This window comes from Diceros bicornis, chromosome 13, assembly GCF_020826845.1.
Source record: "Diceros bicornis minor isolate mBicDic1 chromosome 13, mDicBic1.mat.cur, whole genome shotgun sequence".
NCBI classification, from domain to species: Eukaryota; Metazoa; Chordata; class Mammalia; order Perissodactyla; family Rhinocerotidae; genus Diceros; species Diceros bicornis.
In genome coordinates, this window is record NC_080752.1 from 43,256,281 (window position 1) to 43,282,294 (window position 26,014).

A 26,014-nucleotide genomic window follows, 5' to 3' on the forward strand; every position below is an offset into this window, starting at 1 on the left:
TAGTTCTAAAACATTTCCATCACTCTCAAGTAAAACCTCTTACCCATTAAGCAGTTTCTCCCTATTACCCTCCATGTAATGTTTTTGATCCTCACAATGACCCAATTGTACAACTGAGGAAAGTGAGGCTCTGAGAAGGTCAGAAGTTCAAGGTTATAGAGCTAGTAGACTTGGAGCTGTGATTTTGAACCTTAGTTTTCTGACTCCAGAGCCTAAACCTTTGATTAATATACATCTGTGGGCAAAACCGCAAAAAGGGGGCGGGATTTGGATTTCAAAGAGAGTAACTTTTGTTGGGGCAGGGATTTAGAAGCCATAAGTGCGCCCTCAATTGTAAAAAATGCACACTGAGGCAAAAGTGCAATTAGTACCATACAGGCAGTTGGCAGAGCCCAAAGTAATCTAAGGCCAAGAGCCACCAGAGGGCAGAGACTTGGAATGGTCAGCACTGCAGGAAGTTTTACCAAAGCCCCAAGAACACGAAGTTGGTAATTCCTTGAACAGCCCCTACATGCGCCAGGCTGAGAGCTGACCAGAGGCAGAGTAGCCAGGAGGCTGTGGCTTGCCTTCCCAGGGCAGGCCTAGCCAGGAAGTGCCAGTGGTTGGTTGTTCCAGAGAGAAGCTGGGGGTGCAACTGGATAATACAGAGTAGGAAGCAGGCCTTGGGCCAACCGCATCCCGCTCTGAGGGGGGCCTCCAGGGCATCAGGACTCGCAGGGGCAGAGGGCCTCGCCTTAGTATCCCTCTTCTCCCTCCTGGAGGGGCTGTCATCTCTCGCACCCCTCTTCCACAACATAGGGGTGCTCTCTCTGGGGCATGCGTCTTTCTCTCTGGAGGTCAACGATCCTAGAGTTCTCCCTTTCTTAGGGGTCTCAGATAGAGGGCACTCCTGTAAGTTGCCTCTCATGGTTTCCTCTTCTCCCTCGAGTGACAGGGCTGTGAGGGCCACTACCGCCCCGATGCTGGACGGCTTGTCTCACAAGCCCCCAGCTTCTTCAGGCTCGGGGTGGTGTCCGAGTTCTAGTTCAACAATGCGCCACACTCAGCTCAACCGCGCCCACCCGGCTCCCAGAGGGCAGCTCCATAGAAACCAAAACATCACAACTCCGGGAAGGTATCGCGAGAGGCGCGGTTGCGTCCGCGGCCGAGGAGAGGAGGAGCGAGGGCGGAAACCAAGAGCGAAGTGGGAGGAGTCTGGGCGCTTCCGAGGTCCCAGGCGGGAGACGGTCCCTCCCAGTGGCGCCCCCGCGTGACTGCGCTTTACATAATCGAGGCCGCGCGCGTCAGAAGCGGCGTATTCCAGTCCCGACCGAATCAGAGTCGTCAGAAGCTCCGTGTTTCGCCCCTTCGTGCTTGTTGGACGTCGAAATGAACCAGTGAGCGGGCGTCCAGCGCCGCCGCGCCCGCCCTGGTCCGCCGGCACTCGCCGGCCCGCCCGCCTGCCGCAGCCCGCAGCCAGCCGCCGCTGCTGCCAGCTTGTACCTCAGACTGTCAGATAAAGCGGCCGGCTGGGCCGGCGGGGCGGTGAGCACGGCCCGGGCCGGACATGGCGGCGCTCTACGCCTGCACCAAGTGCCACCAGCGCTTCCCCTTCGAGGCGCTGTCTCAGGGGCAGCAGCTGTGCAAGGTGCGCGGGCTGGGGCGGCGGCCGGGAACTGGGACGCTGGAGGCGCGGCCCGGAGCTCCCGGTTCTGCGGGACGGCTGGCGGGGTCCCCGGACAGGGCGTGGCAGGCCCGCCTAGCTGAGGAACCGCCCCCGCCCCGCTAGGGGTCAGCGGGGCAAGGAGGGAAGTCCCAGGCTCGGGCCAGGCCCCCGTGGCCGGCGTGGCCGGTGCTTAGCAACCGTGAGGAATTGTTCTTGGACCCCGTGAGGTCGGGGGAGGGGACAGCGGGTTCCCTGCTTGCCCCCGACCAGCCACGCCGGAGATCCCTCTTGGGCTGGTTTCCTTGCTTGGTTGCAGACTGAAGGACCCCCTGTCCCTCCTGGGACTGAACTCCAGAGTTGGGTGCTGCCTGGAGGAGCATCTCGAACTCAGGCGCCTGACGGGCACTTTTCAGTCTCAGAATCGGAGGTGGCGAGGCTTTATAGAAAAGCCCCCCAATCAAGCGCACGAAGCAGCATGATTTTTCAGCATCTAGTTGGTGCCCTTGGGTCCTAGCCCTAACCAGCTGCTGATCAGTGTTTGCCCGTGAAGGTCCAAGTTCTCTTTTTCGTTTTAAGTTGCTCCATCCTGCTTTGCCTATTTAAGTAAATAGAAGTGCTGTGAGGCGACAGTTAAAAGTCACCAAGCCAGCTCAAGAGTGATGTTAAGATATCCCTGGATAGTTCAGAGTTTCTCTCTCTCACATGGGTAACTCATAATTGTATGTCACTATTGCTTCAAATTGCCATGAGTTGGTCACTCTGTTACCAGGTATGAGAGAACTCAAATGTTTGAGTGCCTTTTTTGGCCTAAAAAAAATTAAATAGATAGATAATCATTTTTTTTTTAATTTTAAGGAAGTTTTGTATATGTAAGCAATAATGATTTTAATCCAGTATTTTCATTTCGCAATTGAACCTGTTCAAAAATCACACCGTGGCAGAGGCAGAACGGGGACTAGAATCCAGGGCTTCTAATTCCCAGTCTGAGACTTATTCATACATACCTTTGTATTACAATTTATGACTAGTTCCATTTAATTCTTACTTAACTCCCACATCAATGCAGGGCAGTGATGCCAGTATTGCAGAGGAAAGAAATTACACCCAGAAAGTTTAAGTGACTCACTCAAGCACAGTGTCTATGCTGGGAATAGTACCCAGGTCTTCTGCCTCCTACTGAAGGCTGTTTCCACTTCTGACTGCCTTTTAAAATTATATCCTCGTTTCATTTCAGGAATGTCGGATTGCACACCCTGTTGTGAAGTGCACCTACTGTAGGACTGAGTACCAGCAGGAGAGGTACAGTTTTTGTTGACCATGAAAGGTGTTAATAGGCTTTTTCCTCTTAAAATCTGTCATTGCATTTCAATGTATAGATCTGTAATCAGTTGCATTGTAATATACTGATGATCTGTAATCAACTGCGCACAGATTCTGCAGTTTCCTATTGTAACACATCGGTGGGTGTGAACTACACATATTGTTCCCTGGTTATCCGTTGTGCTTAAATTTTTAAAGTTATTTATTTTTCAGATCCTTGACAATTTTATATTTTGGTTTTGATCTTGACAGTAGGAGACCAATCCCACAACTGTAAAACGTGAGCCTCATGTTGATATACAGAGCTTGAAGAATTTACAAGACAAAAGAAGATACTTTGGGAAATGTGACAATCCTGATAAAGGGTTTCTTAGCCCTAGTCACATTTGAAACTCACTTGCCTTGTCTGAATCTCATTTTAAAAAGTGTGAAAAATAGTTAGATGTGAGTGAACACACGTCTTTGGGGAACTTTTCAATACCAGCAAAGTGGTTTATTGGTATAGTAAGTTCACCTTTTGTGGAACTGCAGCAGTAGGTGATAGTGCCTTAAGCAGGCTGGGGTCTGTTTGCTAGCTCACACATGGACCAAGAAGCCTAATTTTAATCAGCCTCATTTCAATTCTAGGAATATTTACCCCATTGTTTTATTATGAATACTTTCAAACAAAAAAAGGTTGAAAGAATTAGACAGTAAATACCCACTAAGTAGTATACCACTACTTAGATTCTATAATTTACATTTACTATATTTACATCTATCCATCAGTGTATGACTCCATCTTATTTGTGATGCATTTTAAAGTTGTGGACATCAGTATGCTTGACCCTAAACACTTCAGCATGCATATCATTAACTAGAGTTCAATATTTGTTTACAGTCCTTTGTTTTTTTTAGAGGTAAAATTTCCACAGAGTGAAATGCTCGAATCTTAAGTACATCATTTGATGAGTTTTACAAACAGTATACATCTGTGTAACCTCAAACCCTATCAAAATATGAAACATTACCATCACTGCAGAGAGTCCTTTCATGCCCCATCCCAGTCAATCCCCACCTTCCTCGCTTCCCCCAGGCAACCACTGTTCTGATTTTCCTTTTCACCGTAGATTAATTTTACCTGTTCTAGAACTTCATATAAATGGAAACTTACAGAATATAATGTAGAAGCTTTATGTTTTAGCTTTTGCATTTAGATCTGTGATTTATATTTTGAATTAATTTTTGTGTGTGTAGGGTGAGAGATGAAGTTTGACCCTAATTCACACCATACATAAAAATTAATTCAAGATGAATCATAAAAATAGTTTTTCTTTGAATGTTTTCTAAGATGTCAGGGCATTTGTATATATTGATATATATATCCCACTCCTTCAGTAGTAAATATAAGTATAAACCAAAATGTTCTACATCACAGAATCACTGATGCTAATCCTCTTTCTCAAGGTCTCTTTCAATGTACTTCACTTCTTTTTTTTTTTTGTGAGGAAGATTGGCCATGAGCTAACATCCGGTGCCAATCTTCTTCTTTTTGCCGAGGAAGATTGGCCCTGAACTAATATCTGTGCCCATCTTCCTCTATTTTGTGCATGGGACGCCGCCACAGCATGACTTGATGAGTGGTGCGTAGGGCCATGCCCGAGATCCAAATCTGCGAACCCTGGGCTGCCAAAGTGGAGCATGTGAACTTAACCACTACGCCACCAGGCTGGCCCCTGTACTTCACTTCTTGTACTGCCTTTTTAAAATGGCAGAAAATTGCCCTGGGAAATATTTTGTTTGAATATCTCATTTTAATTTAAATGTTTTCTACTTTGAAGTTTTTCTTTTGTCTGTTTTAACTTTATGGTCATTTTCATAGGAATTGTATGAGAAAATTATCACAAAATAGCGAATAGACTAGATTTTTATATTTTATTTTTAGCCCCAGAACGTTGTTTAAACTTCTTGCACATCAAGCATTTGTTTGTGCCTCCCTTTGTGAAGGGTTAGACTTTATTTCAAGATGATTTTTTCCCCAAGACAGTTTATCACGTCAGGCATTTAGGTAATATTATAACCGCTGGATCTTCACAAGGCAAAGGGTGTTTTTATTTTTGTCAGTGCTTAGCTCTTAGAGAAATCAGAAATATTGACAAAATATTTGGTCATAGCATCTATTTCTTCACGTCTGGGATTTTCATATCTTTTCACTTACAGAGGAGGGTGTAGACAGTAAGGTCAACATGGATAGAATGTTTATATTTCAACACATACACTTTATTCCTCATCTCACATTTCTCAGCTCCTCATCTGAATTGAGGAGAATTAGTTTCTTTTCTGCTCGTCCATTTCAGTCTAACATAATATTCTTTTGAGGGTCCTTTCTATATCTGATAATTTTACTTAGTGATACTTGGAGATGTCATAATCAGAAATAACTCTCCAGGGGCTGGCCCAGTGGCATAGTGGTTAAGTTGGTGGGCTCCGCTTTGGCTGCCCAGGGTTCGCAGGTTGGGATCCTGGGGGCAGACCTATGCACCACTGCTCATGCTGTGGCAGCATCCCTTATACAAAATAGAGGAAGATGGGCACGGATGTTAGTTCAGGGCCCAATCTTGCTCAGCAAAAAGAGGAAGGTTGGCAACGGATGTTAGCTCATGGCCAATCTTCCTCAACAAAAAGAAAAAAAAAATCTCAAAATCAAACAAACCAACAAAAAGAACTAACTCTCCATTTTAAGCAAAGCTTCATTTTATCCAAGCTAATAAAATTAATAACCACAAAATAATTAAAAGAGTTATTGGCCGGATAACTCAACCTTCAGTTAACCAAGTGCCCAGAACGTATTTTACCTTGGCACTTAGCAATGAGCAAATCCTTTCGGCTTAAGGAGGAATCAGTTTTCAGATATTCTAAGTAAAAGAACTTTTTTCTTATAAAAGCCTTGTGTCTCTTTCTTCCTTAACAGTAAAACCAATACAATATGCAAGAAATGTGCTCAGAATGTACAGTTGTATGGAACGGTAAGTAGGGTTTCTTTGTACCTAACAGTGAGTACTCAGGTCTCTGGGAACCTTGCATTCTGTGGACTATTAATGTAATTACCATATTTATCTAGTGTTTGAGCTTTCAGACTTAGCTAGTACTTAGTATTGAGGGGTTCTGTGTTTATGGTCACCATGGCAGGATCGTGATTATAATTTTCCTTGAGAGGCTTCAGTAGCTGGTATGGAAAGAATAGAGGAAAGATGGATCCTATGACTTGACCTCTTTGTTTGGTAACAGTTGACTATTCATTTTGATGAATGATTTTTTTTTCTGTTAGTGTTAAGGTTCAGGATACTGTGTCTTTGCAGGCATTCTCCCAGCATGTTTATACGCTGATAATGGCAAAGGGGCCTTTTCAGAAATTTGGAAGAACTTGCTGATTTCTCCAAAGAGCTGGTTCTGTTTAATTTCTCTGAGAAGTCCCAGCATATACACTAGAGGGTTTTTGTTATTTGTTCATTTATTTTATTTATTTATTTATTTATTATTTTTTTTGTGAGGAAGATCAGCCCTGAGCTAACATCTGATGCCAATCCTCCTCTTGTTTCTGAGGAAGACTGGCCCTTAGCTAACATCCGTGGCCATCTTCCTCTGCTTTATATGGGACGCCGCCACAGTATGGCTCGACAAGCAGTGCGTTGGTGTGCGCCCGGGATCCGCACCAGTGAACCCTGGGCTGCCACAGCAGAGCGCGGGCACTTAACCGCTGGCGCCACCGGGCCGGCCCCGTTTATTTATTTTAAAATCAATAGTGCTGTGCAGAAAAACACTTTACATAGTGTTAGTAATTGGGCTTCATTTGATCAACGTAAAAGGAAATTTATGAAGTTGGGAATACATTTTTACCATGATTAATGGACTATGTAATAGGAATCATTGCTTTAAAAAATGTACCAGTATTTTATAATGTTCTTACTTGACCCTTTTTTTCTCTTTAAGCCTAAACCTTGTCAGTATTGCAACATAATTGCAGCATTTATTGGCAACAAATGCCAGCGCTGCACAAATTCAGAGAAGAAGTATGGACCACCTTATTCTTGTGAGCAGTGCAAGCAGCAGTGTGCATTTGACAGGAAAGATGATAGAAAGAAGGTAAATCTCTGTTTTTCTTGATTTTTTTTTTTCTTTCAGAGAAATTAAGGTGGGCCAATTGTGTGATATAATAGACATATAATAAAGAGACATATAATAAAGAAAGCTGTCTCAGTTTCTCTCCCAGGTCTGTTCTTAACCTTGAAGAAGATATTCAGCCTTTGTTTTCTTCATTTGGCAAATGTAGACCAGCATATTGTAACATTTTGTGAGTTAGTATTTCATGAGAATATGAAATACAGTGACCAATATCCCATATAGGTGAAGTGGTAATTGGCAAAGGAGAGATTGTGACTTAAGCAAAATATAGTCATATTACCAGTTTTACTCTCTGGGTCTTTAAATATTTCTATCTGTTGAAGTTAAAGATCACAAGATGACACAGAGGGAAACTCTGTGGAATAAAGGTACCTTGGTAGAATCAAAATGGTTTAGATTTGGTCATGGTACTCTCCTGTTTAAAACCCTCCAGTGGCTTCCACTTGCACTTAGAATAAAAGCCAAATTCTTTCCTTGGCCTACAAGGCCGGTATCTGACTCTCAGTGCTGTCTGCCCTCACACTCCCCATCTCTCACCTTGCTCCAGCCACGCTGGCCACCTTTCAGTCTGTCAGCTGTGCCAGTCTCATTCCCACCTTTGTGCTGGCTGACCTTTTGCCTGATACACTTCTCCAGAGTGTCTTAACTGGTTCCTCATATCAGGTCTGAACTCAGATGCCACCTCCTCACAGAGAGCTTCTGTTACTAACTCCCTCAGTCAGTCTTTGTAATATTACCCGGTTTTATTAAGTCTTCATAATATATAATATTATGAGAAATTATCTTATTTACTTTCTTACATGTTAGTCCACCCCCACTAGAATGTGCGCTCTGTGTTCGTCTTGTTCTCTGCTATGTTTCCAGTGGCCTGGCACATACTAAGTGTTCAATAAATATTTTTCGAACGAAAGAATGCAGTTCAGAAACTCTTTTTCAGTGTCCAGAGGTGCTTAGGCTCTCAAGAGCTGACTCTTGCTAACCAAATTCATTAACTTACAATGGGAGGATATAGCTTTCCAATGACCAGAATACTCTTGCCTGCCAACCAGCACACCTCTTCCCTGAATCAAGATACTGGAGAAGATGAATGAGTAATCAGGAGGTAGCATATAATAATAGTTGGAGCACAGCTTTGTAGTCCCTCAGACCTGGGTCCCATCCCACTCCTGGGCCTAGCCGAGTGATCCTGGGCAAGTTGCTTACTCTCGTTATGCATCAATTTCATCATCTTTCCAGTGGGAATAACAGTAGCTACTTCACAAGGACATAGGGTGATTTAATTGAGATAGGTATATAAAACACTTAATTTTGAGCCTGGCACATAATAAAACTCAATAAATGATAACTATCTTAATAGGAATAGCTAATTTTTGTTAATCTGATTACATCAGAGTCATTAAGTTTCTGCTTCCTTAGTTACAATCCTATCTTAAGAGTTTGGGTATTTTTAGGCATCCTCAATCACATGTTCATAAACTTTAGGAGGGCTAAGCTTAGGGATTGAGAGGGGGTGATCTGGACTCAGAATGCCCGCATTGAAATCTCACTTATTTGCTCTGTGACTTTGCGCAAGTTAATCTACCAGTGCCTCAGTTTCCTCATCTGTAAATGAGGCTGATGAAACCTTATCGTTGTTATGAAGGTTGAGTTATGTGTAAAGCCCTTCAAAAGAAATATGGTACATGATAAGTACTCAGTCAGTGTTATCTATGATTATTTCTTTATGTTAGTTTAATTTTCAGAGGGTGATTTTACATTTTTAAAGTTTATTTTTAGTGGTGAGATCTGAAATAAAGTCTCCTGTGGTTCAGTATGCAATTTTTATGTTCAGTGCTGGCTCTCTTTCAGTGGAGTTGCCTTGTTTTCTAACTCTTCTTAGTGAAAGCTCTTTCCTGGGCAAGGTCTTCCAAAGTGTTTTAAAATCAGGCCTTCAGGCCATATCCCATAACTGTGAAATGAACCAGATTGAAGTTTGGTTTCAAAATCCATTTATACATTCATTAACAAATAATTAAATGCCTATCGCATATCAGACACTGTTCTAGGTGTTGAAAACACGAGTGAACTAAACAGACAAGACCTTACTCTCACAGAGCTTATATTCGTGTGTATGAGAGAGAGATGGATGAGAACAAACAAGGAAATAAATGAACACAAGTTTTACATGTAAGTATTATAAAGAAGTAGAGTACATGGTATAGAGTGGTTGAGGAGGCCAGTTTAGATTGAGCAATCAGGAGAACCTCCGAGGAGATCACATCTAAGCCGAAACTGGAATGATGACAAGGTAGCAGCCCTGGGAAGCTCTGGAGGCCAAGATTCCAGGAAGAGGGACAGCTGTGACAAGACCCTAAAGCAAGAATGAGCTTGGCACATGGGAATAAGAGAAAGAAGGAAGAGTGAACGAGGAAAAGAGAAAGGGAATGAGGTTATAGAGGCAGGTAGGGGCTACATTTAAGTCAACATAGGCCGCGGTAAAAAGTTTGGATTTTATACTAGATGCAATGGGAAACCATTGGGTTTTAAGGAGAGGGGAGATACAAGCACATTTACATTTAAGAAGCCCTCTTTGGCAGCTATGTGGAAATGGTTTATAAGAACCCAAGAGCAGAAGTAAGAAGAAGATCATTTGGGCAGTTCTCACAGTAGTGAGAGAGAAGAATGGCACTTTTTTTAAGTTTATTTATTTATTTTTTTCCCCCAAAGCCCCAGTAGATAGTCGTACGTCATAGCTGCACATCCTTCTAGTTGCTGTATGTGGGACGCAGCCTCAGCATGGCGGGAGAAGCAGTGCATCTGTGCGCACCCAGGATCCGAACCCGGGCCGCCAGCAGTGGAGCGCACGCACTCAACTGCTAAGCCACAGGGCCGGCCCAGAAGAATGGCTTTACTTGGGTGGAAGTAGTGGAATTGGAAAGAAGTGGATATTTTCCGACTGATGAACTTGCCAATGGTTTAGGGAGGTGTGTGCAAAGAAGCTTTTGCTAACGAGATTAAAAATACTTTAGACATGAGCCAGCCCTGATGGCCTAGTGGTTCAAGTTCCGCGTGCTGCACTGCTGCGTCTGGGTTTGGTTCCCAGGTGCAGAACCACACCGCTCATCCATTAGTAGGCGTGCTGTGGTGGCGGCTTACATAGAACAACCAGAAGAACTTACAACTATACACAACTATGTACTGGAGCTTTTTGGGGGAAAAGGAAGAAAAAAGGAGGAAGATTGGCAATAGATGTTAGCTTAGGGCAAATCTCCTGCAAAAAAATAAAAAAAAAAAATATATATATATATAAAAAATACTTTAGATAAATGATGATATGGCCTACTCATGCTCAAGATGGGGCATAAAATCTAATTTCAGAAATAAGACAAGAAATCTAAAGTTCCATAAAATATCAGCATACTCCCTCCTCAACCTGAGTTATTCCAACCAGCCCTCCTGTCCTGCCATCTATACCAGGCTGCCCCACAGTTTCATAGTCTGAGTGCTGCACAGAGGCACTCCAGCTTCAGAGGATTGTGGAAGCACATTCTCCTTTCCTAGCCCTGCACCTTGTGCCCTAGTACAGAGCTGCTTCTGCCCAAAGAGATTGACTTTTTCTAATGTAAACAAAGTGTCATGGTAGGCCACCACCAGGGACTGGGGCCTTGGAAGCTACTTGCCCATCAGTCTTTCTCTGGGGATATTCCATCTGAGAAAAGATATCTAGCATACCATTTTGTGAGCCATTTGTAAGGTATTAAAACCGAAGTATAAATTTTATATTTCATCTTCTGTCTTCTCTTTTCCCTGCTGAGTTTTCCTTAATGAGCACCATGGAGATATTTGTGTCTTTAGAAATTCTTGTGGGAACTTTGCTCTGGTCCGTGTTTGTCAAGTTTAAGAAAAACAAAATAAAAAAAGATAAATAAAATTAGCAGCTCATATTTATTAAGCAACTTTTCTGTGCCTGGCACCATGCTTTACCTACCTTATATCACTAAATCCTTGCAACAGCCCTCTGAAGTAGGTACTATTATCTTTCATTTTACAGGTGAAGAAATTGAGCCCAAGAGAGCTCATATGTCTTGCCTAAGGCCACACAGCTTGTAAGTGGCAGAGCTGGGACTTAACTCAGAGGTTCTAGCTGCCAATACCATGTTCGTAGTACCCCTAGACTACATTCCCTCTTCTTTATCTTTGTCTCTTTGTCTTTCAGGTAGATGGGAAATTGCTGTGCTGGCTGTGCACACTTTCATACAAACGGGTCCTTCAGAAGACCAAAGAGCAGAGGAAGCACCTGAGCAGCTCTTCCCGTGCCAGCCACCAGGAGAAGGAGCAGTACAGTAGACTGAGTGGTGGCAGCCATTACAACAGGTAGCCCCAAGATGCATAAGATAGGACTAAAGGTGCTGGTAACTCAGATGTAATACTCACACAATTAGCCATGGAAGATACCATTTTGTATAAATTTTCCTATTGTTTCTCTCTAGTTACTGGTCTATAGAGGAATCTCCTTTGTCATATTTTACAATTCATGTATCATCCAAGGGCTGGAGAGACTTCCATATGGTGTCAGGATTTCCTGACTTGGTTTGTATTGTGTCTGAAAAGTTTGTGGAACTTACTGCACTTTCAGATGTAATATTCTTCTCCTCCTTAGAGTGGGTTATGTTCCTAGAAGACTGGACATTTCACTTTCTGAGGAGTGCAGTGTTTGTGCATATTTGGCCAAGTGGTTGATAGATGTTCTAGGTTTGTCCTGGTGGGATCCAGTCAAAAAGATGTCCTTTCATTGTTCTTAAGTTTCCTTTCAGAGTATCTGTAGTGTTGTTAAGAGTTCTGGCTCTGGAGTGAATCCTGGCTCTGCTAGGTTCTGTGTGTGGGATCTTGGGCAAGTTTTTTTTCATCTGTAAAATGAGGGAAATAATAGTATTACCTCATGGAGCTGTTGTGAAGGGAAATTATATAGCACATGCATAATGATTAGTTTTATGACTGGCTTAAAGGAAGAATTCAATACATTTTAGTTACTCTTTGTTATTATTACCATTATGATTTTGTTTGTTCATTTAGCAAACATTATTAAGTACTTTCATGGGCCAGGGAACTCTGCTAGGAATGCAGAAATGAATGAAAGAATCTTGCTGCTCACCAACAGTATGCAGTCTGGTAGGGAAAACAGACCCGTAATCAAATCATTGCAGTATAATTCGATGGATACCACAGTGGAAATATCAGGACACAGACATGAGAGGTGGTAGTCATTAACTGTCTTGAGAGGTCAGGCAAGGAAGGCTCAGAGAAGAGCTGATGTTGGAGCTGGATCTTAGGATGAGTTGGAATCATCAGATAAGGAATGGGCAGAGACCTCCTAGGCTGAGGTAATAGCATTTACAAAAACATGGAGAGCATGAGCCACATGGAACCCTGGGGAATTGCAAGTCCTTTTATGTTGCTAGAGGTTATGGTCAGGAGCCCGGAAATGGAGGAAACAGGATCCTGCAGACCTGATAAGGAGCACGAACTTGATCCTGAGGTCAGTAAAAAAAAATTAACTGTGATTATTGTGGAGAATGCATTGGAGAAAAAAGAGACTGGGGGCTAGTTAACAAGTTTTTTTTTGTAAGAGTTCGGGTAAAAGATGTTAATACAAGAACCTCAGCTGAGGCAGTGGCACTGAAGATCAAAGAGGCAGATTCAGAAAGATACTTTAGAGGGAGAATTACAAGAAACTTAGATAATTTGATGAACAGATAGATGGGCAGGAGCTGAGTGAGTAAACGATAATTCTCAGGTTTCTTACTTAAGTGAATAGGTAGATTTTTAACTGAGGGAATATAGGAAGGGGAGAAGAGAAGTTCAGTTTTGAAAAGTTGAGTTTGAAGCATCAAGAAGAATTATTTAGTGAGAGCTTAGCCTAGAACTTGGAAGAGAGGTTTGCACATGGGCCATTGGTAGCACATGAGAGTCAGTGGAATAGATTATTTAAAAATGCATATTCCTGCGACCCCACACCAGAGTTTAATTCAGTAGAATCTAGGATAGAGTCCAGGAATCTGCATTGTTTTATAAACATCCCAGATGATTCTGATGCCGGTGATCTGGGGAACACCATTTCCAGACACCATGATAGCTAGGTAGTTGTTAAAACCATGCTCTTGGATGATATAACTCAGGTAGAGGCTGAGAACAGAACTCTAGAAGCACTCAAGAAGGATGGAGTGAATATTTACAAACCATATATCTGATAAGGGGTTAATATCCAAAATATGTAAAGAACTCATACAACTCAATAGCAGAGAAAGCAAATAATCCAGTTAAAAAGTGGGCAAAGGGCCTGAATAGACATTTTTCTAAAGAACACATACAAATGGCCAATATATACATGAAAAGGTGCTAAACATCACTATTCATCAGAGAAATGCAAATCAAAACCACAGTGAGATATCTCCTCACGCCTGTTGGAATGGCTGTGGTGAGAAAGACAAGAGATAACAAATGTTGGTGAGGTTGTGGAGAAAAGGGTACCCTTATACACTGTTAGTGGGAATGTAAATTGATACGGCCATTGTGGAAATTAGTATAGCGGTTCCTCAAAAAATTAAAAATAAAATGACCATATGATCCAGCAATCACTCCTGGATATATATCCCAAGGAAATGAAATCAGTTATCTCGAAGAGATAGCTGCACCTCCTGTTCATTGCAGCTTTATTCGCCATAGCCAAGATATGGCAATAACATAAATGTCCTTTAATGGATGAATGGATAAAGAAAATGTGGTATATATATATCATGGAATATTATTCAGCCATAAAAAAGAAGGAAATCCTGCTGTTTGCAAAAACATGGATGAACCTGAAGGGCATCAGGCTAAGTGAAATGAGTCAGATAGAGAAAGACAAATACTTTGTGGTAGCACGTTTTTGTGGAATCTTTAAAAAAAAGCTGACTTCATAGACACAAAGAATAGAAGGTGGTTGCCAGGGGCTAGGGGAGGAAGAAATGGGGAGATGTAGATCAGAGGGTACAAACTTTCAGTTAGAAGAAGTTCTGAGGATCTAATATACAGCAGAGTGACTATAGTTAGTATGGTATTAATACTTGAAAGTTGGTGAGAGTAGATCTTAAGCATTCTCACCATAAAAAGAAAAAGAGTTAACTGTGAGGTGATGGATATGTTAATTATCTTGATCCTGGTAGTCGTTCCATAATGTATATGTATGTCAAACCATCACATTGTACACTTTACATATTCAATTGTATTTGTCAATTATTCCTCAGTAAAGCTGGCAGGGGGAAATGATGGCATGGTCAAGAGTATCAAATATTAAGAAGAGGTCAAGTAAGAAAGAGTCTGAAGCATCCTTTGGGCTTGGCAGTTGGACATCCATCAAAGTGAAAGGTTGCAGACAGGTTTTAGAGGGTGAACTTATTGGGGCTAAAACTGATTTTTAGTGTTGTTGAGGGGACTCAGGTAGCAGTAGATCTATAGAGATATAGTGAAGAAGAACTGGACTAGGAGTTCATAATGTCAACCTGGTGTCTAGTCCCAGTTTCACTATTAACTAGCTATTTATTCTTGGGCAGGTCAGTTAACCTTGATGAGCCTCAGTATCTGCAAAGTAGAAATAATACCTTGTATCTACCTCAGAGATTATAAGATGCATGTGAAACATTGAATGTAAAATTACTTTTTAAACTATAAGATAGATTATACTTCTTATTGAAGTTTTGTTGACTCTGTGCTCATAGTTATTAATACAGCAGATATTTAATTAGCGCCAAGAATTTTGAGGGCCTATGGAAGTGAACTACCCATGCATCCAGGACCTATGAAATCAAACACCTTGGTGGATTTTAATAATCAAGAATAATTAACTCTTGCATAAAAGAGCTATGATATTACGTTGGTCCCATTTGACAGACTTTCATTGGGATGTTTAATTAATCTTTGATTTCTAATGTCTCTCTCTCTCTGTTTTTGCTGTTAAAAGCCAGAAAACACTTTCTACGTCTTCAATTCAAAATGAAATCCCAAAGAAAAAATCCAAGTTTGAGTCAATCACGACCAATGGAGACAGGTAAGCCAATTGGAGTGTGTGTGCCTGCTTCCATTTGAAATGCATGCACAGTTCCTGAAACAGGAATATGTTTTAGGGTGTGCTTTGGAGCTAGTCTGTGGTTGTTGGAGAACCTTTTACGGTCACTACGCTAGCCACTTGTATCTTATAAACAAGCAGTACTGATATTTGTTTATAAATCTAATCTTGTCCTTAAAAGACAAGAACATATAACTGGATTTAATAGCAGTTGAATTCTGCAGTCCACAAATACCTCCCCACACTAATTCTAAGAAGTCAACAGCTGGATGCTTTTCATTGTGATCTGTGCCTGTAGCCTCTTCCAGGCAGGGCAGCAGTAGGTCTCAAGAGGCAGAGCAGAGACAAGTTGGAGTTAACGCAGTGTTGCTCACTCTCTAAGGGATAATCCATGCTTCCTTAGCTTGTAGAGAGCCTAGTGCAGATGCTGGATCAGGAGACGATGAGATGTATTTAAATATTTTTGTTTCATTTAAAGCCTGCCTAAATGCATATTTTTATTCCTTGCTTTCCTCTCTCCTTCTCTTACGATCTGCTTTGTCCTAAAATTCAGAGTGCCCTGTTTGTGTCGGGCTGCTTCCCAACAGTCTTGGGGCTAACCAATTCTGTTCCTCCAGGCCTGGGCATCCTGAAGTGAGACCATCTGACACACTCTTCCCTAAAATTCTTGGCATCATCTCCATTCTGAAAACTCCTCCCAATCTCGGTTCTCCCTCCCAGCCAGTGGTGGATATGGGAGCAGACCAGCATATGGGAGCAGACCAGCATATAGGCTTACCAGGGCCGAATTTTGTTTATTTAGGGGAGTACAAAGCGTCTTTGAAGTTTACTCTTTCCTGTTACCTTTTTCATTGACTTGATTTCAGACTCTGCAAGGTGTCTTTTTAACAACTAGTATAATTGATTTTAAACTTCATGAATTGAACCTTCTGGAAATGCTTAACTTAGATATTCAAATTATATGGGGGAAGGAACCATAAAGACCATCTTTCTGGTCAGCTTTACTGTTCTCTGAGCAGCTAGTCTGGCCATTCTGAAAAAAGTAGATGTGGCACAGATTGTCCCATCACCTCTGCCAGGGTGCATGATCCTGAAAAAACTGCTTCAAAGAGTGAACCTTTCTGAAAGCCCTGCTTTATGAAGGCCTAAGCCAAGACCCACAGCCTTTAGATTCATCATTTCTGTTTTGTGCTCACTTATGACCCAGGAATGACCTGGAAAAAGCTGATTCATATCCTTTAGTTTAACCAACCATTCCCTAAAGTTTACCTTCTTTTAGCTTATTTTGTTCTTGAGATACTTCCACTATTCTTGCTGTCCATTGCTATGGATACACCAAGCTAAAAACTTAAGCTTTCCGTTTAGAGTTTTTTGTTGCATCCAGCAATGATCGTTTTCCTCAAGTAGGATGCTGATCCTTAACTTAGATACACAGTCTTTCATAAGGTCTTCTGGAAAAGATCTTAAAAGATAATTTTTCTTGAAATGTACATGCTAATTTTTAAAAATAATTTACCCTATTAACTTGAAAATTTGTACAATTTTTCCACTGCCACAAAAATTATTTTCATACGTGTACAGGTTCCATTTGAATGTTCCTGCATTAGCAGTCTTAACAGTCTCTTCCACTTGTTTGCATTTCTTTCTTGTAAAATTTCATAGCACAAGATAAATTACATTTTTCCTTTTCTTGTTACTTTTTGTGTTTTTTTCTTGCTTTTCCTTCACTTTGAAAACATTCTGACAAACCTTTGTTTTTTGACAGTCCTTTTCAAAAATGTCATGCAGACCAAAATTTTTTTACTGAATATGTATCTTGAATTCAGTTCTGTACCAAATGTTACCAGTCTTCTTTCTGAGCTATCTATTATTGTAGCTGCCTCCCAGTTTTTAATTAATCACAATCCACTTTCCTGGCCCCACTTTTAAAATATCCATATACTTTTAAATTTATGTTCTTATTCTTTCATTTTTATTCCCTTCTGTCTTCTGCAGGTTGCTCTCTGACAGTTTTCCGTTGACCTTTTGTACCACCATATTCTCCTTTTTTATTTATGGTTTAAATATTGAGGCATATTTGATTATTTTTTATCCTCTTTTTCTTTATCCATTAGTCTTCCGTAGCATACAGAGAAAATGTATTACTTAAGGTTTTTTTAATAAAACCGTTTCTCTGATGGTTTTATACTTGTAAAATGCCTTAGTCTTTTTATTTTTTAGTAACCTACAAAATTTACAGCCACCCATTTCATATTTTCTGATTTGTTTGTTGAAATTGTAACAGAAGCTTTTCGTTTTGAGGAAAATCTGAGTTCATTTCTAGCTTTCCTTCCCTGAGCAAATGCACTAGCTACTTTTTTTTTTTTTGTGAGGAGATCAGCCCTGTGCTAACATCTGCCAATCCTCCTCTTTTTTTGCTGAGGAAGACCGGCCCTGGGCTAACATCCGTGCCCATCTTCCTCCACTTTATATGGGACACCGCCACAGCATGGCTTGCCAAGCAGTGCATCGGTGCGCGCCCGGGATCCGAACTGGCAAACCCCGGGCCGCCGCAGCAGAGCGCGCGCACTTAACCGCTTGCACCACCGGGCCGGCCCCACACCAGCTACTTTTTGATCATATTTGTTTATTGTTCTATTGGCAATAAAAAAGCACTCTCAACAATGAGTGACGCCCAAGTACACCTTGTGGTTTATTGTTTCTAAAGGACATTCTTTTCCTTTCCTTGTAGTTTTATTTTATTCTCCTTCTGAAATACACCTGAAAGATTAGACTTACTCTGGTCTTTGAGGACAGACCCAGGACCAATGGATAGGAATGACAGGAAGGCAGGTTTTGGCTCAAGCTCGGGAAGATTGTTCTTCTATTAAAATCTTTTGGGAAAGATAAGAAGCTTCCTGGAGAAGTAGTGAGTTCCCTGTCATTGGAGGTATTTGGAAAGAGACTAGATATGATTTTTGGCCTTGCTAACCTAGCCATCTTTTTTCCTTTTGATTCCTAGTAGTTCTTATTAATCAGAAATTAGAGAGTTAGAAAGGTCAGGTGCTAACACAGGATAGACACAACTGGTTTTGTCAACAATTTATTGGTATGGGAAGAATCCTCCCTCAAGAAGCAAGTAGAGGGCCAGCCCCGTGGCTTAGCGGTTAAGTGCGGGCGCTCTGCTACTGGCAGCCCAGGTTCGGATCCCGGGCGCGCACCTATGACATACAACTATCTACTGGGGCTTTGGGGAAAAAAAAAGGAGGATTGGCAATAGATGTTAGCTCAGAGCCGGTCTTCCTCAGCAAAAAAGGGAGGATTAGCACGGATGTTAGCTCAGGGCTGATCTTCCTCACACACACACACACACACACACACACACACACACACAGAAAAAGAAGCAAGTAGAGCAGAGCATTAAGAGCTTTTGGGACAACAAGAAGATATTTATACTAGCCCATTACTCTGTTTCATTCATCACTCTAGTTATGGGTTTAAATAGAGTCTGTTGGGTTGAGGGAAGACAGTCCCTTGGTGGGTATTGAAACTGGTGGAGACTGTGGCAGGTCCTTTCAATATTTTCTCCTCTATGCCTTGTTTTATTATTTTGCATTTACTTTTTGTTACCCAGTAATTCTGCATATTCATCAGTTACAAAAGCATTGATCCATCCTTCTGACATTTTTCTCATATGCTTCATGTAGACTAAGGGGCAATATTCTTATCAGTGGACTGTGTCTTCTCATTCTAGCTATAGAAATGTTTGACTTGGTAACTATGAGGAAGTATGTCCAGTGATTTGTCTTGCTATTTGGAGTTTCTACCTGGGTAGAGAAATGCCGAGTATTAGATGTGGTTTAAGATGTAGGAAAGAATCAACAGCAAGGGAGAACTAGAGTTGTCACTATATTGATACAGGGAGTTGGGAATCAGTATTCCAGTGTCTGCTTAGGAAAAACAGGTTTGTGTTTTACTTTAAGGGTTGCCCTGGGAGAATTAAAGAGCTTCCTTTGGGAAATCTATAGGGAAGGGCAAGATTTGACTCTCTTTGCAGTGATTTCTTAACTTGTTTTGGGTCTAAGACACCTCTGACTAGCCAGTGAAAGCTATGAATCCTCACCCTAGAAACCACTGTATGTATATGCAGAATTGTACATAAAATTTCAGGGGTTTACAAATTCCCGGAAACTGGTCCTGGTTGGGAGACTACTACAAGGACAGAGTTCACCTGGCGCTTTGACAAAATGAAGTGCTCAGATCTGTTACTGGGAGGAATCTGTTGAAAACCCAGGTTATGATGTCACTCTGGAGTCTGTTCCTTTTCTAACTGAATGTCACAGAATTCTTAGTATTGGAAGTGATAATCAACAGGCCAATTGTAGTATAGGGGAAGTTGGCTTCTTTCCTATTAATTTCGTCATCTTCTTATCATTTTAAAAAAGGACTGACTGCCCCTTCTCAGCAGCTGCTCCACATCACAGTGCTTTGAGGCAGAAAACAGAGAACTGAAAGACAAGCTCTGTGGGGAGCTTTAAAGAAAAATGCATGAGCTTACAATTCATGATTTATCCAGATTCTAGGGAAATTATCTAATCACAAAAAAATTATGGCTGTTTCACCTGAAAATAATTGGGGATCTTCAGAAAACCTGAAGTGGAATATCCTTGGCTCTTGTGAGATGGCGTTTATTTCAGTCCTGAATGTGAGAGAAGATGCTGCAGGTTGTGGTTTTGGTTGGCACAGTTATCTGATGACCACCTTGCCTGTGCAGTTTAGCAAATGCTGTTGAGTCTGGCATGCATGATGCATTATGCTTAATGCTGGGAATTCACATAGTTGCTCCTGCCCTTGAGCTTGCAGTCAAGTGGCCTATGATGTGTCCTTAGGGAGAAAAAAGTCTGTCCATCCAAGTTATGATTTTTCTCCTGTCCATTTTTCCACTCAGCTTTTCCCCAGACCTGGCTCTAGACTCACCAGGCACTGACCACTTTGTCATCATTGCCCAACTAAAGGAAGAAGTGGCCACTCTGAAGAAGATGCTGCATCAAAAGGATCAAATGATTTTAGAGAAAGAGAAGAAGGTACGGTTTAGTTAATGCCTCTCAGGCCAGGATTATGCGAGGGTAAGATATGTGGGATAGGGCATGATGCTAATTTGATTTAACCGATATTTGTTGGGTACTTAACCCATTGATGCTTTGAGAGAGACATCCAATGGCAAGGTTGGGATATCCTCGGGAGAGGCTTGCTGTCTGCCAAGATGACTCATGGCGTGGTATTACCATGGTCCTCAGTCAAGTGGGTTTAGAAAGTTGATTTTTCTTAGCGTTTGGAGGGAGCTTCCACTTCTCAGGGAGGACTTGTGTTAAACAAGCTTATCGAGATGATGTATAAAACTACAATGCCCCCTTTTAATGCATGGTGGAGCATATAACTGAGTACAGTCATGTGCCGCATAAAGACGTGGTCAACAACGGACCACAGGTACAACAGTGGTCCCTTAAGATTAGTACCATATAGCCTAGGTGTGTAGTAGGCTATGCCATCTAGATTGGTGTAAGTACACTCTATGACATTTGCACAATGACCGAATTGCCCACTGATGCATTTCTCAGAACATATCCCCGTCGTTAATGGATGCATGACTGTACTACTCTTCTCAGCATGAGCTACCTTGGAAGGTTGTAATCAGAAAGTGCTGAATGAGCATGGAGTCGGGACAAGAGGAGATAGTTATGTAATTGGAATTTTTAATGCTCTCAGGCTAAGAGAACCTGATGCCTCCATCTCTATTATTGGGATGGCCGTGTCCGTGGGACAGTAATACTCAAAGTATGTGGGCCAGGTCTCCCTCCTCCCTGGACAATGTTCAGGTAGGCCTTCCTCCATGACTCTTGCGTCACTTTGCTTCTGTTGCTGACAACTCCCTTCCTGAGTGACCCACTCTTTAAACACCTTAATATCTTCAGTGAAGTCTTGCTCTGGTCTGAGAGTCATCCTCCCTCTTTAAGGGGACTTTTTATGTCCTTGTTCTGATTTATGTTTATAATTTCTCATTATCAGGTTCTTAGAGAGTATCTCATTTTTGCCTTAATATATTAACAAATAATAATAATAGCTAACTTTTATTGGATGCTTACTATGTGCCTGACTCTCAGTGCTTTATATGTATTAACTCATTTATCCTCCTAACAACCCTTTGAGGTAGGAATTATTATTATCATCATTTCATAGATGAAGAGTGCCTTCAGTATTTTTCCTCTTAGGGTTCCAATCCCTTCTCCTAGCTTTGTTTTTTACCTGTATGTTGTCTTGTGCCAAGATTCAGAATGCTGTGATTCATTCTGAATGGCTAATAAAGACATATATAACATGAGAATCTTCACGTGCATTCTTCCCATCTAATTTCTACCTCATTTTACAGATGAGGAAATGAACCCAAAAAGATGAAATGACATGTCCAAATCACACAGCTAGTAAATGGCAGAACAAACAAAGGAACGAACCCAAGTCTTTCTGACTCTACCATTCTGTCTACTGTGCTGTGCTTTCTTCTGCCAGTAAGGTGGAGATTCAGGGGAAGAAACCCATATTCTTTTCACTTTACTACATAACTGTCATATGAAAATGGACCCAAGTATATTCTCTTCATGGACTAGACTAGAGTGGCACGTAAAAGGAGTTTTGCAAGTAGACACAAAATGAACACTTGTTTCTAGTGCTTTGCAAGATTAGAGTTTTAAAAGGAGCAAAAGCAAATAGTAGATTGTTTCCCATAACTTTCAGGATCAAGGTCACACTCCTTGGCTTGGAACACAGGCTTTTCCTCATCATGCCTGCCCACCGCTAGCCTCATCTCCTGCTACTGTCCACACTTATCAGTCATTCCAACAAGCTCTCAGTTCTCTCACACTTTCTGCCTATGCCTATACTGTTCCCTTTGCTTGGATGCCTTTCTGCTTATCTCATGTGCCAATTGCTGCTTGTTCCTCAAAATTCAGCTCACACATCACTTCTCTTATTTAGATAGTTCTTCTCTGTGCTCCTTGAATAGCATAGTCAATAGAAGAAGGCCTGGGGTTTGAATTCTAGCTCTGCCACTTGCTAGCATGTATGATCTTGGTCATGTTACTTAACCCTTTCTAAGCCTTGGTTTTCCCATCTATAAAATGGGAAGAATAGTATACCACCCCCAGGGTTATCACAGTATTGAGTGAGGGAATATAATCAAGCAGTTTGCCTGGAACAGCGTAAAAATTGAGTAAATGGCAGCAGCTGTTATTCTCATGGCTTCTCAAACCATCAGTCATACTGTGTTATAATCACTGATATATTTGGAGGTGAGTATTTGGAGAATTATTGGCATACATTAAATACACGAGATCATTAAGACCTGATAGTGGTTAAGTATCAGAAATGCTACTTCAGGATTTTGTGTAATTTTGAGGAAATCTTTAGAAAAAATAGGATATGGAATTCTCTGGCTTTGATTTAGGTGTGGATCTTCAGGAGAGCCCTGGATTTCATTAATTTGAGGGACCATTTAGCTCTCTGGTACCAAAACATTTTTCATTGCCCAGAAATTTCTTCTAGTCACTCTGCCTTGTTTTCCTCAGATCACGGAGTTGAAGGCTGATTTTCAGTACCAAGAATCTCAGATGAGAGCCAAAATGAACCAGATGGAGAAAACCCACAAAGAAGTCACAGAACAATTGCAGGTGACTATGCTTATTTTATGTGGTAACTCTGGTGTATTTAGCTGATTGTATTTTAAGTGATCATCTCTTAGATATCTTTTTTCTCCAAGTATTGACAAATCACATTAATCCACTTGACAGATATCTTTTATTGTTTCACTTTTGGGTGTGTTCTGGTCTTCTTCTCTCAAAAAAAAAAGTAGAATTAATAAATGTGTTCTTTGATTTTTGGATAAACCAGATGTGATTCCAGATGTCTGAATTATAAATTCTGTTTATCCAGCACGTTAAGGCAGTCCATGGTTTGTTTGTGTTGCACAAAGCATCCTTTTGTAACAGTGGATCCCAGGAGATTAAAGTTCACTGATTAACTTCCAGCAAATACTTTCTTCCCCCTGAACCAAGTCCTAGAGCTTTCTGTTGTTTTCTACCTCTGGAATTTCTTCATCTCTTCTTGACCCTCTACATTGTCTGGCTTTAGCATCTGTGTGAAAAACATATCCTATCCTGTTAAAACATCTTTCTTGCACTGGTTTTTTAGGCCAAAAACCGAGAGCTCCTGAAGCAGGCAGCTGCTTTGTCCAAGAGCAAGAAGTCCGAGAAGTCAGGAGCTATAACCTCTCCGTGAGAGACCACAAGGAGGCTCCCAGCAACAGCAAATGGATTTCTGGGTTAGGGTTGGCGAATGGCTGTTTTCTGGGAATTGCAAGCTTTCTTAAGAAATCTCTATTTTATTATAGTTATCCTTCTTTGTGTGATTGCAGTGGGCTGAATGGAAACACCTGGTTTGTGCTGTGTTAAGACTGCATGCTTGAATGTTTGGGATGTCATGCTGTCTCTCTTTCACATTCTTGCTCCCCCCACCCTACCCTGTTACTACTCTCTCTCTCTCTCTTTTGGTACTACTATTTTTGTGTGTGTGTGGTGGTCACTGCTCAGTGTTATGTGCAGAATGATTTTTGTTTTTGTCCATCATTGCATCCTGCCGTACCCATGAGCAAATAGTTTGGCATTAATTACATATCACTGCCACCCTCTGAACTTTGAAAACTGCCACCTTAACACTTGGTACAATGGAAGAGGCTTTCTCTCTCCAATAAACCTTTTGCTTCAGGGTATACTCTTGGGTTTTTTTCCAGGTATATTATGTATGAACTTTGTACTATGTATAGCCAGAGTTTTATTTATTTTTTAAAAAAGAACCTTTTTCTTGATAAAGGAATAATGGTAGCCTAGCTTGTTCTTCTTGTAAAAGTGATGCCTCTTAAAAAAAGTCCTTAGCTTTTAGTAAAAGAATCAGATCTTTGTTTTTTTGTTACCTTGGAGTCTTAAAACTGATTGCTAAGGTGAAACAATTCACTGCATAAGTGTGGCGTTAAGTGCCTTTTGAAGGATTTCTTGGAAGAGCATTTAAGAAGATACTTAAGGGAGGTAGCAAAGATTTGAACAGTCTGTCTTTTTAAGTAAGGGCAGAAAGAAAGGTTGTCCAGGTTATACTGGACACTTCCCTCCCTCACCCCTTTCCTGGTTGTTTTATGTGACTAATTTTAAATTCTCACACTGCCACTTCTTTTTAGAAAAATATCCTTTACTTACTTATATCAGTTGTATACTGGGCCATTGTCAGAGAACATTTTTTTTTTTACATGAGCAGATTCAAAATGGGAGAATATTTCAACTACAGGGCATTTTTGGGGTCGGTTCGAGCTGCTCTAGTATGGACTCTGAGTCTGATTGGGAGAAATGATATCAGTGTACTTTCTCCAGCCTGTACACTGCCTGCTTTTAATGGAACGGTGTTGAAAACAGGTGCTTTTCAGAAGCAGCTTGGCCTCAGCCAGAATTATTTGTGTCCTGTTTTCCCTTGACCCAATAGGCACGTGGATTTACTTTTCCAGGAGAGGAGATAGATTTGTATTTCTAGCCATAGTCTCAGGTCCTCTGTATGATGTTTGTGAAAGAAATTAGAAATGTGTAGTGTGCCATGAAACAGAGTAAAACCAATGACCTTGGAATCGTTAATGCAGGGGGATGGTAGAGTTCGAGGTAATCGTGAGGGCATGACATTTGTACCTCAGTCTACCAAAACTGTAGCAGTAAGTTTAACTTGGTAGGCATTTCCTAGAAGCAAATGTTTATAATTTGTGGCAGCAGTCTCACAGTGGATCCATGCACATTATTGCACAGAGATGTGGAAATGGGTGGCTTTCTTCTGATAAGAGAAACAATGGACCATGTTGCTTGTATATCACTTTAGTAAGGGATGTAATTTTCCCTCTTAAGCAAGGGAAACGGCAGTGCTAAATAGTTTTGTAACTCTTTGAATGAGAAACTTTTAGGTAAAGATAAACTGTCAGATAATATTTTTCAGATGCATTTACATTGACTTTGGGGAAAAGATTGTGAAAAAAGTTACAGTCATGGTTTTTTTTTTAATTTTAAAGACTTGAGAAATTCTGTTACATAAAGTGATAATATAAAAACATATTTAGTTTTATACTAAATCTTTTTTTAAGGTCTTGGCATTTAATATAAAGCAAATCCACCCATTTTCTAACTTTCCACAAGTTCCAAAAAGGGAAGAAAGAAACCTTAGTCTTAAAATTTTGGTTTTTAAAAATCATGACACTGTTTTACCATGAAATTGAATAGCTAACTTTTGGTAACACCTTTTGTTTATTTGTATGTTTGTAATAATGGACATTTTAAAACACAGGAGTGTTTTTGTTTGTACAGACTTTGACAAATGTGTGTTAATAAAAATTCATATTGACTCAAGTATAATTGTTGGGTTTTTTTTAATTGAGGTAACATTGGTTTATAACATATAAATTTCAGGTGTATATCATTATATTTCGAGTTCTGTATAGACTATATCATGTTCGCCACCAAAAGTCTAGTTGCCATCCATCACCATGCACATGTGCTCCTGTACCCCTTTTGCCCTCCCTCCACCCCCCTTCCCCTCTGGTAACCACCAATCTGTTCTCTGTATCTATGTGTTGTTTGTTGTTGTTGTTGTTGTTTTAAATTCCTCATATGAGTGAAATCATGGTATTTGGCTTTCTCCGTCTGACATTTTGCTTAGCATAATACCGTCAAGGTCCATCCATGTTGTCACAAATGGCA

The 26,014-nt window shown here is 41.0% G+C and overlaps 1 protein-coding gene across 1 annotated transcript; it reads left to right on the forward strand.

Annotated features, from left to right (window-relative positions):
* Positions 1-1,224: 1,224 nt before the first annotated feature.
* On the forward strand, positions 1,225-25,657 carry FAM76A (family with sequence similarity 76 member A). Its single transcript, XM_058553386.1, has 9 exons — positions 1,225-1,627; positions 2,880-2,944; positions 5,916-5,970; positions 6,935-7,087; positions 11,322-11,479; positions 15,102-15,188; positions 20,134-20,269; positions 22,805-22,906; positions 23,427-25,657. Exons 1-9 carry the CDS (start codon positions 1,547-1,549, stop codon positions 23,511-23,513), a joined length of 924 nt encoding a protein of 307 aa, XP_058409369.1. The 5' UTR covers positions 1,225-1,546; the 3' UTR covers positions 23,514-25,657.
* Positions 25,658-26,014: the final 357 nt, after the last annotated feature.